This window comes from Electrophorus electricus, chromosome 4, assembly GCF_013358815.1.
Source record: "Electrophorus electricus isolate fEleEle1 chromosome 4, fEleEle1.pri, whole genome shotgun sequence".
Classification (NCBI taxonomy): domain Eukaryota; kingdom Metazoa; phylum Chordata; class Actinopteri; order Gymnotiformes; family Gymnotidae; genus Electrophorus; species Electrophorus electricus.
The window spans coordinates 17,715,379-17,734,685 of NC_049538.1; the positions used below are offsets into that span (position 1 = coordinate 17,715,379).

The following is a 19,307-nucleotide window of genomic DNA, read 5'->3' on the forward strand; positions in this document are numbered from 1 at the left end:
CTTGTTTTCCCTTTGTTGGCTAGCGTCTTTGGGATCAGCCATCCTTACAGCAAATGAAGGAAGTCATAGACTAAATTCTCACTGGAGGCCCTCCATTTAATGTGTTAACCTTCGCACCTTTTGATATATATACACAATATCCTGACATGGTTTCAGTAGGGACTCAGACTAAAGTAGGCATACAAGAGAAAAGTCTATCCTGAGAAAGTGAGACAGCTGACCCAATGTAGACATCCATAATGAATGCCCAACACACTTTCACACTGTGACAGTTTTATGTTAATAAGTCGTTGTGGAGAAACTAAATAGCTTGTATCTATGCATATAAAAAGGTATATACCTTAAGCTGAAACACATTAATGCCTGAGATAAAACTCTTCCTCTTGCTGTGTGGTGAGAGCAAACCACTGTCTCTACAGGGAAGACTGACCTACATCAGCAACAGAGGCCTGACTGTTCCCAGCTCCTGCGTTTCTTAAACTTCACATAATTACTGCGGGATCCCCCTCGAGGCCGTCCCGAGAACGTAAACGAGCGAGGAAAGCGCCAAACTCGACCCAGATCCACCCCTTCTTTGCATCGCAATTACTGCCCTATTTAGAAACACTGGTACTTTCTTGTTCTTTCGATGCATGGTGTCAGGCCTCCACGGAAAGCAGAACACCATGGCTGCATCCTAAACCATTCCCAGTTCTCACCATAGTGCGCTGTTTTGATTGCCCACCTTTTAGTAATTATGTCCACAGCACTCATAAAATGTGCTGAAATAGGTTGTGTCCAAAGTGTACCATAGGTCCTCTTGGCATTTAAAGATGATGCATGAACACATGTGAACTCCCTGAATTAACAGCAGAGTGTACAAAATTGTTCATTTGACCCACAAATTCTGATCCCATGCTTAGTCTGCTATACAGTGCTGCGGCCAGCGATAACCACTTCAGTGTAGAAAACACTAAATAGGTTGCATTTTTGCATGCAGAGTTGTACAGCCTGAAACTCAATAGAAGGTCAAAATTCTCTCAGAGATGTGCTCTCTGCGGTTCACTTTTACTGGACGATGTCTTTCATCTACAGTGCCTTATTATGTTTATGAGAGGTTCAGCTATTGTTGTTTGGTTTTTCTGGCAGAGAGCTGAATTCAAATTAGTTTCAAATCATGCTAAAGACAGCAGTTTGGTGTGATTTCTTCACATTATGAATGTACACCCACACCCACACACAACCATAAACACAGGCTAAGAAAACACTGCAGAGCAAGAAAATAGCTAGTTATTTATTTCATTGTGAGTATATTTAGAAACATCAAATATTTTCTTAAATTATACTGCAATGTCATTAATGTAATAAAAAGGTCAGATCCTATTACAAAGTATATTTTTTTTCTTGTTCTTTTTGCTTCTCTCTTCTTGTTGTCCCTTTTGTCTGGAAGAAAGCCAAAAGTCATCCTCCACCAAACCATTTCTAAAAGGTCACACATGAAGCATTCCTAAATGATTAGCGTACAAATGAACAGCTTTGGCATTTAAGGCCCATACTCCATCTGTTCGACCAATAAGCTCACACTACCACACACCAAACACTCCTCTCAGCCAAATATGAACCGGAGGGTGGGCAAACAATTTTAGGCATGCACGAACGAACGAACACACACACACACACGCACACGCACACACACACAAAATCTCTACCACAGTATTCCAGGCTAAAATACAACAGCAAACAGCTTGGACGTTTATATACGCATACATTTTAATCAGATATGCGCTTTGTATGATCATGCACTTAATCTCATATTAAGTGTATTATTAACACTACAAGTAAGAACATTACAACATGTATAGGTTCAAACACATTTACAAATTAACATACTTCAGCACAGAATGATTGGGTACACAACATCAGTGATTCTTTAAAAACAATTGCAGTGATTAACAGATGGTATAAAGTTTAAGGGCCACTACCATATTGCCATCTTCTAAATTACAAAACCAATCTCATGCCCAAATAAAGTGTGAGTGCTTAAAAGAAAAGTCTGTCTGTTTGTGTTTGTGTGTGTGTGTGTGTGTGAGTGATGCAGATATCAAAATATATCAAATATATTGATGCTAGATAGATAGATAGATAGATAGATAGATAGATAGATAGATAGATAGATAGATAGATAGATAGATAGATAGATAGATAGATAGATAGATAGATAGATAGATAGATAGATAGATAGATAGATAGATAGATAGATAGATAGATAGATAGATAGAGGAAGTTTTAGATATATACATTTTGGCATACATCTGGCACAGTAGAAAATAACATGGAAACAAAACAAAACAAAAAACTCTCCTTTTTAAAACAGCTACCCCTCTGCCAATGTGTAGGACAAGCAGACAATTTATCAGGACTTCCATGTGGTAAAGGTGCACTATGACCACCAGACCAGAGAGCCAGATCTCTGGTCAAAGCAGTCACCTGAGTGACACTCTCTGTCACACTGCCATCTCGTTAGGGGACTATACCCCTGTGCATCTCACTTTCCATATAATCTTTATGCATCCACCCTTCATTCCGGGTTACACCCATGCCCCGGGGCTTTGTACACCTTCCCCTCAGTGAGGGTTTAATTTATCTATGAGCACACTCCCAGCGGCTCCATAATATCATCCCATGGGTGTGGTCACTGCTCTGTCTTCATTGCAACTATGAATTAGCAAATGACATCCCAAAACTTCCATATAAGGTTAAATGCTTTTATCATGGTGTCTGGAAGTGACATTCATAAAAATGCCACCAAAGGGAGGAAAGAGAAAACATATCACCATAACAACACCAGTGGTGGAGTGGCTAAAGCCAAGAGCTGCCAAAGCTCAAAGCTTTTGTTGTTCACACAACCACTTAATGTACGTACCGTCACGTGATGGCTTGACATAAAGTCGGTTTAATGACTAAAACTTGCATGACATAAATAAACTTTAAGTCTAATTTGTCACTTTATATAACGTCAGTGGCAGTGTGTAGCATCAGAGCCTGTCAGTCAAAGTAATGGCTTCTGTTGTGATTTAGAATGCCATGGCAGAATGGCAGAATAAAAGTCAAATTTAGTCTATTAGTCCATGTATTTGGACCACTTTTAAATTTTGTTCATTTCTAGAGATAATTTGATAAAATGAGCACCATATTCTCTCAAAACTTCTCATACAAGCTATTTATAGGACAAAAATGCCTGTAGTAGTGGCCCTGTAGGAGTGTTGTGTTGGTTAACTGTAGAACATAACCCTTATCTGTGGCATTTAACAGAAACAAATCGACTGGAATGTTCTCCTCCTCTGTGGGAGAAAGGGGGTAGGTTTGATTGCAATGGCACATGACTACCCTACACTGGCTCTTTTAATTGTCTTTACACTAAACTAAAAAGAACATAAAAAAGTGAAAACTGAAAAGGAATGCATGTCTGTTCCTCATCACACAAAACAACCAAGAGAATACACTGCAACTTAAAAAAAAACAAAAACCAACTCACATATACAGTTTGTGAAATTCATTTCTCACTCAAAGCAATATGTACAAAGGAATCAATAAGTACATGTATCATAAATGTAAAGAGTTTAAAATAAATGTTAAAAAGAAAAATAAGAAAACGTTCCATTATAAACTCTGCAACATCTGACCCACTTGCCAAGCAAAAAAACAAGTCTTGCTTGAGGCCTATTGATTGTGCGACTGGAGAAAAACAAGGCACATACTTAAAAAGATGCATGTATGCCTGTAGTCGGATCATACACAAGAATACAGAGAGTTCCCTGGCCTGCGCACGCATTGGCTTTTGTGGTCTTATTGACTTGTAAAGCACACTAGCCAGGGCTGACGAAGAAAAGCATGGCCACGTTAAAGGTTCGCACACTGCTGCTTTTTCACTGAGCTGTAGTCATTAAATCGATTCTTCCAGTCCAGCATGTAAGAAAGCCAGCGATGAAACTGACTCTTCCACTGTAGCTCCACTTCATCAATACTCACTGTACCGAGGAGAGGAGAGAGGAGTAACAGAAAGGAGAGTAAAGAAAAAAGATTATTTAAAAAAAAAAAAAGAATAAAGACCAGAAAGCCACACAATCAGCAAGTCCTCATTTGAATTGCCTGCATATTTCTCTGTAACTTAATTGCTATGGTAACACCCGTATGTACCACAGGACTAAAGCCCTTTCACACACTGTTTTTCTCTCCGTGCACAACTAACTGTGCATGCATCATTCACAGCCACACTGCCCAGATCTACTATCCTTTCCCAACCAAGCCTTGTTTCTCAAGGTTATAGTCTTGGCCATACAATATTCACACACTGCTCTTAAGGTGTCAACCAGAAGGTGTGTAGGAAACGTTTTCTAGCAGCGGCCAGTAGGAACAATTTTCAGATGTCTTTAAGACTCCAGCAAGTCAGTGATGATGATTGCCGATCTATCATTTTACAGTGGCCTTTAAAAGTCAGATGCATGCTGCTCAGAAGTTTCATTTCATTAGTTGTCTTTTGTTCCATGCTGTAGTACATCAAATAACACTGTACATGTAATGCAGTGAGACAGATACACTAAATATCCCATAGTAATGGTAAAGTTTGCATTGCAATTTCTGTAGGTGAATTAGTGATATTTGGAAGGAAACTATGATGTTACATTTTTAGTTCCACTAGGAAGTGAAGCAACACTGATAGGTGTTAGGAATTATCAATTGCCTAGCAACAGAATGCTACTCTTCTCTGTGTTCCACGCTGAGACAGAAAGTGAGAAAGAGAGATAAAGCAATACCAGCAATGAACAGTGTATATGATGTATAAAACTTATACCGACTGTATTATGCACAGTTGCATTCACATGCGATACAGTGTCGTATATAGTACATTTTATTTGAAATCTATCAAATTTTATTGTCTTTTTTTCAGTTTCATAATCTGTTTTAGTTTCATCATGTTGTAAAAGTCTTTGTGAACATGCTTTAAAATTATATAAAGATGTATTACTATTATTCTATCTTCTTATTGCAGAATGTACCGTAATACTACACCATCAATTGATCTCTTGAGGTAGAGGCATTCCTTATTGCTGGATTATTTTCATGGTGGAGGTTTGGTCAGTTTACGTGTGTGTGTGTGTGTGTGTGCGCGTGCGTGTGAGCCTGAACTGTATGTGTGTTCTAATAAATAAAGACGACGAAGCTCATTCAAGCAAAGCTGTGTGCAGTTGTTCACCAAAGCGCAAAACAGAATTGATTCATTCCATCTCAGTGTCAAATTCAATTCTGGTCCCTAAGATTGCACTGCCTGGAACTGCAGCTGTACTCCTCCTTTAGCTTACATCTCAAGCATTCCAATCCAGTGTACTATTAAACACCACCTTGCAAAGACCTCCAAATCCTGATAAAAGCACAAAACAAGTTTCATTGGTTTAAGGTGCAACGATATCTAAAAAGTTGCTTCTAAAATAGCATCCAAGGCTTACAAGAGGAATTGTGGCGATTGCTGCAGCCCTTTTAATGTGCAAGCAACAACTCTCAGCATAAAGCTCTTAGAATAACGTTTCCCTCTGTCTCTCAGTACAGCACATAGGGCTCACAGCCTCCAGTCCTGGGTAGCAAATAGCAGAAGAGCATCACATTTTTTTCATATGGTTTAAATGATCAAGCTAACTATAGTGAAAGGCTTCCTTTCCAGTTCACAAAGAGTCACGTTTTCCTGGAAAAGCCATATGTTGCTTCGAATATGACGTAATCCTCGACCAAGAGACCTTGCACGTTCGTTTTCTGCCCAGAGTACTGCTTATTATTTTCAGTGACTTCTAGTTGGCTGAATAGTTGAACATCCAAACAGCCTGACCTGATATCTCAAAATACATGGAAATCTCAAGTCGAAACATTTAAAAACATGGGATACATAATTTTCCATCTTCAAAACCACAAGGGCTATGGCTCGTGTCTGCATAATAAGCACACTAAGCAGAGTGCAGGTGTTGTTCATGCCCTAATAAGCATCACGCTCTGAGGCAGGGGTCGACCTTGCACAACCGGAGTCTCCTACAGCCCGCCGTCAAGGTCCAGGATCACGAAGACAGAGGCAGCCGAGGAGGGCAGCCCTACCACGAACAGCCTCACCACAGAAGCACCTTTTAATGCCGAGGTGTGACGGGGCAGGCAGAGCTATCCAAAGACAGAATGACACTGAAGGGTCTAAGGGTGGATACGAGGCTTCTGTAAGCGTATTCAGTGTGCAGTGCTTGATCTGTGTGTGGGAGTGAAATGTGTGTGTGTGTGTGTGTGTGTGTGTGTGTGTGTGTGCGTGCGCACACGTCCTCTCTTTCCCACTCCCTCTGCCTTAGCTGACGCCCTCACCAGTGACGTGCTGTAGTTTAGGTAGGAAGCTGTCCCAGAACTTGCACTGCTGGGCTCGGAGCATCCTGAGAGCTTGCGGGGGCCGGCCATCCAGCGTGACATACTCCTGCTGCTCCACGGTGAAGGGCGGCCATGCCCATCCGTCAACACTCGGATCCCTGAAAACCAAAAAATAAAAATAAAAAAGGAAATAAAAACAAAACAAGCAGCAGAAAAACAGCCCAAATGTCATTTTATGTACAGAGTTACATCGATACATTACGGCACTTAAGCAAAACAGCCATCAGATGGAATCAATGAAACTATTCAATAGCCAAGACGTTTACATGCTTCTTTAAAGAACAGCTCATGGCCTTCTAAGTCCAAGGGCGTCGAAACCCAAACTCCGGAAACAAAGAACACGAATGTGAGCAGCTGACTTCATTAAGCATGCAAAGTCATTCACAGTCACTCAGTTCCATTGCAAAATACAGACATCACAGTGTGGCCCTCAGTTTGTTATAGGTGCTTTTAGATACAATGTGCCCTTATTGCCTTCCTGGTTTACTATCTCTAAGTAATATATTTGTCTCCTGGCAGAAGTTAGATGATTTTGTTAATAAAGTGAGTTGATATAATGAATTGTTTTGTCATGACCACATTTTAACATTGTGTTTTTCATCTTTTGTTTGAATAGATTAAACATCTCCAGATCATTAAAAAAAAAATGTAATCCCAAAAGTAAAATCTGACTCTTATTTCAGGAGATTTCATTCATAAATAAATAAGCATTAAATAAAATATTTTAGGAACATTAAATATGTGGAATTCATACTCACCCAGTCTTAGCAAAGTTTGCCCAGTGGCTCATCATCTTCTTGCTTATGGCAACTTCCTGCTCGGTGTAGCCAAGAGAATGGTTATTAGGAATCCCGAACACAAACTCGATCTCATCCCCATGCATCACCCCCATCCACTCAGGCCAGGAGTTGGAGCTGGAGCGATGGCCAAACAGGTACAGTCGGACATTGCCTCCGTGCTCCACGTACTTGCGGGCAAAGTCGAGCAAAGGACAGGAGAAGTAGCGGTCTCCGACCAACCAGCCCAGGGAATCTCTGTTCTTTTGCCCACTCAGCTCATCTGTCCAGTCTGTGTACTGGAAGGCGGCGGCCTCCTGCGCCATCTCACTGAAGTCTGGGAGGCTGTTGGCGACCCCCTGGTAGAACTGCTCTCTGCTAATCAAGCTCTGGTGGTGGATACTAAAGCCCCTGGCACCATATATCAGAAAGTAGGGGCCTTCATTCTTATTCAGGCCTAACAGAAGATTGGTCTTCAAAAAATGTCCGGACTGGATCAAGACATCAGGCATGTCCGGAAGGAAGTCACCGTCCACTGTCGGAGGGAAGGGCACACTTATAATCATGGAGTCACGGACTACATCGAACTGGAGCGCAATGATCTTCTCTGGATCTGCAGCCTGTAGGCAGGCCAGCCCTTCATCGGGAGAAGGCCCAAGCGGGCAGCCCAGAAGCTGGGCAAGGGTCAAGGAGCGGTTCCAGGCCTCAGCTGCCTCCACAGCTGCCCAGGCAGCATTTGGGGTGCCGCTCTGTAGGACCGCGCGACTGAACAGACCGTGGCTGCCGGAGGAAAGCACGTGGTGCCCGACAGACCCTGCGCCAGCGCTCTCCCCAAAAAGAGTCACGGAGGATGGGTCTCCCCCGAAGGCTGCAATATTCTCTGTGACCCAGCTCAGAGCCAGCCTTTGGTCAAACAGGCCTGCATTGCCTCGGACAACCTCACTGCCTGGGAGAGCCAGAAAGCCCAGGGCTCCCACCCTGTAGTTCATGGAAACCACCACGACCTGCTCCAGTTGGCTGAGGTACCGTCCATCATACACGTCCAAGGAGGCGGTGCCTGTGGAGAAACTGCCTCCATAGATCCATACCATGACAGGGACCAAGGGCTGGCTGGGGTCCTGAAGTCTGCTAGGAGTCCATACATTTAAGTAAAGGCAGTCCTCGCTGAGCCTGGTGTTGGGATTCCACATCTCAGCCCCAGCAAAGCCTGGGAATGTTGCGTCCACGTACTGCAGGCAGGAATTAGAAAAGCTGGTCGTGTTTCGGATGCTACCCCACTCCACAGCAGGCTCTGGGCGACTGAAACGGAGCACACCCACAGGGGGCTTCGCATAGGGAATTCCCAGAAAGGCCACCACAGAGCCATTGCTGCCAGGCACAGGGAGCCTTACCCCACGGACTTTTCCCTTGCTTGTGGACACCACCAGTTCATCCTGCCCTGCTGCTGGATGGAGCAACAGAAAAGCCAAGAGCCATAGTGAGATGCTGACACAATGTCTCACCATGGTGTCTTCTTGTCTGATTTGACAAAAAGAAAGAAGAAAGAAGAACAGCATGGAGTCACACAATGTTTTGTAACACCGGAAGCGATGCCACTAGATTAGAACATTTTCCTCTGTGACACTGCGTTTTAATACTTGTTACGCAACAGCTATAGCACAGGCTAGGTGAAACACACACAGACAGGTAGCCATTAATGACATCTTAGGTACAACTGAGACCCAATGGAGTGGAAGGCAGAGACGATCAAAACGCTCTCAGTGACTCAGTCAGCAAGAGTCGGCCCAGCTACCCCGTCTCTGGAGTGGAGAGCACTATCCCCGATTACTCAACTGCCGCGGGGGGATCAATTTCCAAAATTAGAAGCCCTTATTGATTGTTGTGATAATGGGTTAATCCTGCTTGAATAATATGGTCTGCATAAGACAGTCCAAAAGGTTGATAATTCCTGTGCTTGTGAAAATGAACACAGTTTTGGCAAATGCAATGTAAGCCATGCTGAAGCTTTTTCTAAAGGCAGTGTGATGGCATTTTGGACAGGTGCATTGAGAGTTTGTGACATGCTAAATTAATAACTGACTTTATTTTCTCCCTTGAAATCTCATCAAACCCTCATTAGGCCTCTAACTAGCGTAGCGGCTATAAGGGAATTCCTACTTTCAGTTGATTCTATGATAAAATATGATTAAGTGAAGCCCTCTTATTATTACTAAAGCGGATGGTTGGCCTCCGTAACTCAGTGATTTTTAATACCAGTCCTGAGGACTCCATTTACACATTTTTTCCATCATTTGCCCTCATCAGGCTGTTATCATGCCCTTCACAAGCTGTGTCGAGTGCATTAGAGAAGGTAAAATACAGGAACAATAAAACGTGCTCAAAATCAATTGAAACATCTACTTCTGCCAGGCTGCATGAAATCCATGAAATCTTTGCAGGCATTTAGTGAGAGCATTAGTATGGACTGAACTAACCTGTACACAGGCTGGATCACCAGCAATTGCTTGTCTCTGCTTTCATTTTACAAGGGAGAATAATCTCTGTCGGGAAGGTATGCGCCTCTGATCCAGGCATTTTCTCTCTAAAAAGATGCAAGGTCATAGAAAGCACTCAAGTCCATTTTAGTCATCTTAAGTGTGACAAACTCCCCAAACGTAAGGAGACCACCAGCCCAGCAATTTCATGCGTGACGGATGGAACCCCAAAGCAGAAACCTTCAGGGAAAGAAAGAGTGAGCGTCTGTTGTGTTTCCCATTAGGTTATATTCAATTTCTAAGCTTTGACATGCATTGCTCATATCATTATTCATGAAACACACATAAGAATTTAAACAAACAAGTAAATAAATAAATAAAACGATGGTGATGGTTTGACACCATGAGGCTCAGGCTCTGCAATGTAAAGAGATGACCGCTGGGACAAATGCCACTCGAACATTTAATGACTGCTTTATCAGACAGACAGCAGCGTTATTATCGTATCATGAGCATCGGGTGCACAGAAATGGCACGTAAAATGTCACCGTGTCCCAAAGGGCTTTTAACGTGTTCTTTAGACCCACATCTGCATAAACAGAATTTGCTAATCTCTGGTGTATGTTGCATCAAAAGGAAAAAAAGATAAGGCCAGTTCTCCCTCCAATCTTCTTTCTTCCATTTAGTCCCTCCAGATCAAGACTATAGGCACATTTGTTTTTCAATCACCCACTTCTCTCTCTCATTCTCTCACACTTACTCACTCACACACACACACACCCCTACACTCAAAGCACACTTCTCTGGGAAACTCTGTTTTAACAACACTCACACACTGAGGCTGGTTGAGACTGTGTCGTGGGAGACTCAGAAGAACAGAGAGGTTCCCTCTGCCCTTCTCAGCTCATTTCTCTCTCCCTACACGTCTAATCATTCGGCGCAAGTCCCCAAAGAGAATCGGGTTGACCTTCCCATCTCCAACAATATTCACACTGCACAGTTTTACAGAATTTATGTAAAAATCCATTTAATGTCCAGTTTAATATTGGTAGATCATCGAGTGACCAGACAACAATTAGTAGATCATAAATGCACTGGGTGAATAAGGCAAGGCTGAGGTGCTACCGACGGACACGTAAACTAACAACACCAGTCTCTCCCATTCTTTATGGTCATCATGCTGCGATGGTATTTGGAAACGGGGCCCTTGTCAGTATGCTTGTGATGCCATTTCATAAAATGCTAATGAGAATCCTACATACTCATCAAATCTGCATGCTCGCCTTTTCAATCAATATTGGCCCAGTGTGGGTGCACAACAACTCCAAAGATCTGCCCACACGTGTTTGGCATCCACAGAACCGAGAGTGAGGATTCTCTCTCGGAAATAATTCTGCCGGCCATAGTCCGGTGACTATCTCCATGGTCAAGAAGTCGTTAATAACAGCTGCGGACGTCACGGACACTTCTGTCCGAGACCCCCACGCAATCTGCTGTTTGGTTCTGGAGTTCCAAGTGGAGAGCTGTGATTGGTGGCATGCAACCCATCCTTGGATCAACATCCAGTGTAGACCTGCGCTCAGATTCTCGACACTGATGTCATCTCCGCCACTCACTCATCGACGACACATTATTCAGCTTCTGAAACTAGTACAAACTTTCTGAGTGAGTCACGCAGGAAACACAAAGGCCCCGCTGCGGGAACACAAAAGGTGCTCTTTTGCTTTTTGGCCTACTTTTATTTTTCACTTACCTTGGTCGTTTTTTTTTTTCCAGAGATGGGGGACAACGCGGCCGTCGGCCTTGGAAATGGTTTTAGTAAAGCGCATACTGAAAATTCACAGTATTTCATCACAAGTTTTTCTTTAGGGAGTAAAAGAATAGAGTATGGGCAAAAATGCTGAGAAGTGACTGAAAAACGATACTGTCCACGGTGTGAGCTGATCATTATTCAGCTTATTATTAGCCGTCATGTACATTAGGATGTATGTACACAAGTAACATAACCCTCTCTGCAATTTAACACCAGGCTGAGCTAATAAGGATTCAGTGTGCGAAGCACCAGGGCACCTGTTTACTGGCACTAAAATAATGGCATTTGTATTCTGAGAGAGCACAGAGATGATTCAAGTGTCTTCAAAGGCCGGCCCGGAGCCTTGCGGTGTTGATCTCTAAGCCCAACAGCCCAGATAAAATAATGTGCCAATGTGTGAAGTGAAACTGACACATCAGGAGAAGGAAGTTCTGTCAGAATTGGCCCTCTCATCAGCATAGGGGCCCCAGTGCTATCAGAACAAATGAGCTAGTACTAACAACACTATCTGTCCCTGTTTCGGGGAACAAACATCCCTGTCCAAGGTTAATGCATGCCCAGGGAAAGAGAAAAGGAAAGAGAGTGACAGAGCGAGAGAGACAGACAGACAGACAGACAGACAGACAGACAGACAGAGAGAATCGAACCCGTTATACTGGCATGACCTTGTAAAGTACCCAGTCCGGCAGCAAGACACACACTGCGAATGTGCCAGCAGTTCCAGCTGAGCCATTATTCAGTACGCAATCATAGCATGGCACTGCTGCCACCAGTCTGCCACCAGTCTGCCACCAGTCTGCCACCAGTCTGCCACCAGTCTGCCAACAGACTCTGGTAATACCCCAGTTCTGGTACTAACACTGCCAAAGACACACTCTCACAAACCCTGGAAATAACCCCATTCAGATGAGCCCTGCATACAGAAGAGAGGTGCTTAAAAATAAATCAGTGAGAACAAACCCCCAGAGCTGGTCAGTGCCTAAGAGGTGGAGATCGTCCCTCAGTGCTTCCATACAGCCACAGCATGTGCCATGCCTCTCGGATCATCGCTTTTACCATAAACCCGCTGGTTATCACATCAAGCAGGCTACAGCTCATTTGGGAAGCAACCTTAAGCGAATGTGCTGAAGCTCTTTTATTAAGTGGATCAAACTAAATCTGACACACTTAGGAAAGTACAGACTTAAATATATACTTTAATATCAAATATAGTTCAATATAGTTTGATGGAAATGTATTAGAAGTCCATGCTAATGTTCCATTGTGATAGCAATAACACCTATTTAGCCAACACAGATTATTCTTTTTGGAAGTCTTATATGAAGCACAGACTATCTGACCAGAAGGAAAGTTCAGGAGATAGTCATAAGCAGTGGTACAGACAGTGGGAGCATTCTGACAGATCACGGCGACTTCAGGCGGGGGTGTACTGAGCGTGCTCAACCACCAGCCTGTCCCCATGCACACTGTGTGAGCATTTTTTTTTTTTCCCTCAAAAGAGAAGAAAATCTCAAGCACATTTTGAGCATCCCAGCAGAGCGTGCTGTTGTTAATCACAATTAACAATCATATTTTTCAAAAAGAGGACAAAATTGATCACATTCTCTGGGGTTCTAGGCTTCATCTGTACTCCCAGAAATCAAACTGAAAGATTATTTACATGGGTTAAGGCCTGGGTCTGCCTTTGCTTGGTGTCTCAAACACCAGTTGCAGCAAGCAGGAATTTTCAAGTGCAGACCATGCCTGAAGCCAATGAATTATGGTTTGCAAAACACAAGAAAGGGGAAAGGCCTCCAAACCCTTTACTGACTGATCTGACTAGTTGGGAGGTGGATGCTTGCTGTTGTAGGGTGGCCCAAGAGGGGAGTGCAGGAGTCATGGAGAACTGGGAGGAGATGAGGAGTCATGGCTAAGGGTCATATCAACTAGGAGGGGAGGCGTGAGCCATCTCCCAGGGCTCGGTCATCACAACTCCATTTAGAAGCGATTTTATCTAGCCATTGCAGAGTACAGATCGCTCATAATTTATTATGTGTCTTTTGTGTTGACAATTTCAAAACAATCCTTCTGACTGTTTGATCTATGCAGCTTGGTGCAACAGCAAAACAGTATGGCTTTTTATGGGAAATCACCATGGAATAGTTGGAATGTTAAAATGGGGCACTGTGATGTAGTCACGTTTCCTGAACCATAGCAGTGGAGAACTCATGGAAATGGGATATTGTATAAGATAATCGGTACCGTGGGTCTCAGATTACAATAAAAGGATCATATTCATACCAATGCAAGTCTATATTGGCATTTATAAATGAGAATTAAAATACTTAAAACAGAAGATATAAAATGTAAAAAGCTAAAGACAGTTATAAGGCATTGTGTCACAACATTGTGGAAACCAATGAAATTAAACAGTAGGAGAGAGAGAGAGAGAGAGAGAGAGAGAGAGAGAGAGAGAGAGAGAGAGAGAGGCATCCAGGTGATATTCTAAAGTCTGGCCAGTGGATATATATCAAATTAGATGTCTGTCTGCAAAAGTTCAGCTACTGAGAGACAGTGCATGCCTGTCTTTTAACAAATAATCAAACACGTGCGCACGCACACACACACGCGCGCACACACACACACACACGCACACGCACACAGCTCTAGTGGCAACTGTAATGTTTCTGAATCACCTGTTGTTGGTTTTGAAATGTCCTTTCAAACCCCTGAACATAGCATACATGCACACAGGTGCACACAGGTACACACACACACACACACACACACACACACACACACCAGGCTAAATGTAATTACATCAACAATAAACAAGTCACAGCCTGTACTGTTGCCTAATCTAGATTTGTCCCAGTGGCTTGCCCAAGTGCAAGGGTTTATGACCAGCACGTATTATTGGAAGCATAGATGGCCCCAGACTCTCAGCTGCTTAGCTCTCTGACAGACCTACAGGCATCACATGACCTGGTACATGTGCTCTTTAACAAATCATTGCACAATTACCTTGGTATATACAAACAGGCTTGTAATTATAAATGCATCTGCTTCATCCTAAAGTGTATTTATAAGCACCTGTGAATGAGATAGAAGACTACAAGAGGAACCAGTCATTCTGGTCATTCGAATGTTCACACACAGGAGATACCAAGAGTAATGCTTCTGAATCACCTATCAAGTAACAGAGGATCAGTAGTTGCAGTGAGCTGAAAATACTATGAGACCTGTGCACTCTGAGTGCACCATGCCTCTGAAAGTCTAGACAAGTGATCCAGTGGCAGCTACTGACCCAGCCCAGCTGGTCTCAATGGTTCCTACTGGCGTCTATTTGAACTGCCAGCGTTTCTACGGCACACGCCGGGCCAACAGTACAGATGCAGTCCAACCCCTGCTTTATAAAGAGATAAAGACTGCAACAGCAATCCTGCTGATAGGCTACATCTCACGTGGGGGGCTGTCAAATTTCTTTCATGTATTTGAAAACGTTGTAAAAACAGGAGTAAACCGTGAAATTTTACTAATCTAAGCAAACCACAGACACGCAAAGCAAGTTATAGGGCGACACAAGTTATAGTGAAGGTGCTCACTTTGTAGGGCATGGCGTTCTAGAGAACAATATAAAACGCAATGCACTTCTTTCGTAAAAAGAAAAATTATGAGGACAACAGTGGCTAAATAAAACTGCCCTCACGAATCCTTATAAGGAACTTGAAATGACCTGATAACGGCTAACCTGAATGTGGTGAAACTACTGAGAGCCCGATGACGCAAATGGGAGATTCCCAGGAAAGAATCGCGACAAAAGGGAATCCATGGGATGGCCGTGTAAATGTTGCATAAAAGGCCGTGAACAATTAAGCATGCTTATATCTAAATATATAGACGCCTCCAAACGCAGTCGGATTAATGGGGTGGCAATCATTTCGCTGCGTATAAATAGACCTCGTTCGAATCAACCCCTTTAAAAGGCGTAAGTGGTTTCAGAAACGTAAGATGTTATTCGGACTATAAAAGGGTATATATGGGTGCGATCAATGGCTTGTGGATACCGAAATTGAAACACTGTGTCGAAAAAAAAAAAAAAACACGAAACACACGGCACTTACCCTTTTCTATCTTGCCTCTGCTCTTTGTTTTGTTTGGTTCTTCTAGCGCGGCAGGAAACGTAATATGCTATTCACGGATATATTAACGGCGGACAGCTGCTACATTTGCTTATGTTTCTATAGCAGCGATTTGTGCCATCTGCTCTTCTGTCAAAGTTGGGGAAAACCTCGCGAGGGTTGGATGGGACGTTTGCGTTGTATGAATTCGGGGTCCTGTTATGAATTCGGGATGTGGTGATGACTGCTTGTATATTCACTTAAAACCTTTTAAAATACATCACCTCTACTTACGTGATGAAACAAGGCTGCTACATAAACCTGAGAACTGTGATCAGAATCAGTAACTCTGATCATTTTAATCAGTATAAAGAAAAAGAGGAGATTCGTGGTTATGGGTATGGCTGAAATTATTTCAGTAAAGATATAAACCATGTTTTTAGGTCCTGACAAATGTTTCTTACCGCTGAATATCGTACCACATCATATTGCAAACTTTCGGGGCAAGCCTGTCCACATGATTATTTGCCGCCTGCTCTGAACACACCTTCTTCCGGTAATTAGGGGCTGGAGAAACCTCGAGTGTTTTAGGAAAGAGAACATAACAAAAAAGACTGTATGAGGGGCCTCTAAGGACTAGATGGAGAAGCCCTTCTGTGTAGCACAATGTAGAGGAAAACTATCTTATTTCTCACTTGTTCATGTGGCGTTACTGTTTAATCCCCTATGCTGTGTTGATTTCCTGTTCATTGCATTTGTTTATTCCCCGGATGGCAGTTTAAATATTGCACAGGCCTGATGTGCAAACATTTGGTACATGCAATATATGTGTCAATTTCATGCTTGTGTATTTCTTTAATTTATTTGATAAAGATTATCTTACAATGTTTTTAAATAGGAAAAATAACTTCACCAGAGCATAAATGAAAATAAATGTCCACTGCGCACGTTAGGAGCTAAAATATTATAGGATAAGCTTCTGCTTCCTGCTGTGTGTCTGTGTTCGTTTCTTGCCTTCTCTCCCATCAAAACGGGCACTCAGAATGGAGATTGGTACAGATGGCAGAATATGCAAGCGGTAAGACAAGGTGTAAAGTGTAAGACAGGCAGAGCAAAATAGGGACAAGCAGGCTACTATTGGGAATCCTGAGAATAGTCAAAATTACAGGCACAGGCCAAAACAGGAAAATCCAGATTATGAGAACAGAACAAACAGGGATCAAAAACCAGAGACACAGACTATATTGTCTATAGTAACTCCAGATAAAACGGACCTTGCAAAGACTAACTGTGAGACAAGGGAATAAGAGCTAATCAGTCCTTAAATGAGGAACAAGTTGTGGCCAGTCGTTAATAGGCAGGTGAGGCAGCAGGGTAGGCTCGAGGTATGAAAGTTGCTAGATACTCCTCTTGCGATATGTTACCTTATATACTCTCCGGTGGACTTTGAATGGGCCATCAGTGGGTCCATTGGGAGGTGGTTTCCTCTAATTTGGCTTGATAAATATTTTCTTCAATGTCCAATAAGATAAGGGTAATGCTCTTGGTTGCAAACACAATGGTTTCTGGGTCTGACGCGTGGATCTTGGGTTTATAGGTTTAATAGAGGTGCCTGCTTTGGTATTCTGGGGTCTTCTTTGGTATTGCACCAAAATTATTTGTCTAGGATTCTACCTTTTGGTTGCATGAATATACTCTTGTTTTATTAAGGGTAGTGAGTACCATTGATGGCTCTTGTGTTCCCTCCAGCCAATACCTTCACTCTTTTAGCACCAACCTTACTGCCACTAATTCACAATTCCCTGTGTTATGGTTTTCCTCAGTGGCTGTCAGTTTCCTAAGGAGGAAAGCACAGGGGGGATAATAGGTTGGCTTCCACATCACTAGGACAAGACTGCCCCTACTCCAACATCATTTAATTTGATGAACTGACAGGTAGGGTCAGGATGTTTTGAGCATGGGCGCTGTGGTAAAATGCTTCTTCAATGCATGGAATGCTGTCTTGGTTGCCTCATTCCCTTTTAGATGGCAGGGATCTCCCTTGAGAAGGGAAGTGAGGTGCTACCTCAGATCCTTCTACTGCTGGTAGAAGTAGGCCAACCCCAGAAATCCTTGCACCTCTTAACTGATGTTGGTTGAGGCCATGCCTGGACTTTGTCTATCTTCCTCTCATCCATCTGGCCCAATGATGTAGCCTAGAACGGAGACAGAAGTCTTGTGAAACACACATTACTTGAATTTTGCATATAGGCGATAGTTAAGAGATTCTGGAGAACTGAGCAAACATCACAAATGTCGGATTCCAGACTAGGGAACAATTACAATTACAAAATGTTAGATAATTTCTCTGAGAACATAAGTGAGAAACAATTGAGGGGAAATTATTATGCCTATAAGGTATCACCAGGTACTCAAAGTGGCCATGATGTTAAAAGCACCTTCCATTTGTTTCCCTCTCTAACTGTGTGTTCCTTGCAGTGTGTGTGTGTGTGTGTGTGTGTGTGTGTGTGTGTGTGTGTGTGTGTAGTGTGTAGTGTAGTATATATATATATATATATATATATATATATATATATATAATATAAATTGTGGACAAAAAAAAGGCATAAGGCAAACAAGTGACTGAAGGGGTGTGAGTGTTTCTGAAGACAGCAAGATGTTGATTGTCCCACACTTGGCCACAGCCTCCATATGATCTTCAAAACTAGGTCAGGACTCCGAACCCCTCACTATGGAATCTCTCGGGAGTGCGGGCCTCCTTAACACTAACATAACGTCAACTCAGCATTCCTTCTAACTGTATAAAGCATGTCGAGGTTACCAGGGTTATTCCCCTGTGGAATCACTACAAAGAAGCAGATTTCAAAATCCTGAAGTTACGGCTCAGATGTGTGGAAGGGCCTGGAATGAAAGCTCAAATGTAATGGCTTAATTGGGGGATCTGGGAATGAGAGGTGTTCAGGAGAGCGTGCCCAGAGAAAATAAAGAATTATCCATTCTGGAAAAGCTGATTCACAGGCAGTAGACTCCTTGTTGGATAGATGACCTATAGGGGCTGGAGAGGATGTAATGATATGAATCAGACCGGATGGAGAGCAGTAAAATGCAAATGATTTGCATTCGACACGCCTGTGGAAAGCTGATAGGAATTTGTCAGCATCTGCAGTGGAAACAGGCACATGCTATGTGTGCAAATATCTTCAAAAAATGTTTGCATGTTTTTTTCTTTCTTTCTTTCTTTCTTTCTTTCTTTCTTTCTTTCTTTCTATTTATGAAAGTTATGAAAACCACTTTATTTTTCTCTTAAGTCTTTAAGAAGTTCTCTCTATGAAGTTCTGTCTTTATTCAATTTTTCTGCCATCTGACACTTGAGCTGTCACTTTTATGTTTGATCTATCTGATCTCTGAAGCCCTCAGTGAATATTCACAGAATACGGGAGATTTCATCACTTGTCAATGGTGTGATTTCTGTGCAAAGAGAACATAAAATGTGCATAAAAGCTCTCTCCATCTCTGGTCCTTTGCAATGGTATAAAATCTTCAGGCCCATTATTGGACCACTGTAAACAGCCATCTAAAAGCTGAGGTGGCCCTCAGCACATGGGGCTGCATGCTTGTGTATGGTTGCCTCAGAAAGAATCCTTCAAACGGTCAATCAGTGGGAACATGTGCAACTGTGGGAATAGGCAGGGAATGGGTGTGTGCGTGTGAACGT

The 19,307-nt window shown here is 42.7% G+C and overlaps 1 protein-coding gene across 2 annotated transcripts; it reads right to left on the bottom strand.

Annotated features, from left to right (window-relative positions):
- Nucleotides 1-2,182: 2,182 nt before the first annotated feature.
- Nucleotides 2,183-15,775, bottom strand: LOC113576961 (cholinesterase-like). 2 transcript variants are annotated; one of them, XM_027009360.2, is made up of 5 exons: nucleotides 15,596-15,775; nucleotides 9,680-9,786; nucleotides 7,188-8,723; nucleotides 6,370-6,527; nucleotides 2,183-4,007 (listed from the first exon to the last, which is right to left on the bottom strand). In XM_027009360.2, exons 3-5 carry the CDS (start codon nucleotides 8,708-8,710, stop codon nucleotides 3,880-3,882), a joined length of 1,809 nt encoding a protein of 602 aa, XP_026865161.2. In that variant the 5' UTR covers nucleotides 8,711-8,723; nucleotides 9,680-9,786; nucleotides 15,596-15,775; the 3' UTR covers nucleotides 2,183-3,879. The 2 variants fall into 2 exon arrangements, with proteins under 2 accessions (XP_026865161.2, XP_026865163.2); XM_027009362.2 differs by lacking the exon at nucleotides 9,680-9,786.
- Nucleotides 15,776-19,307: the final 3,532 nt, after the last annotated feature.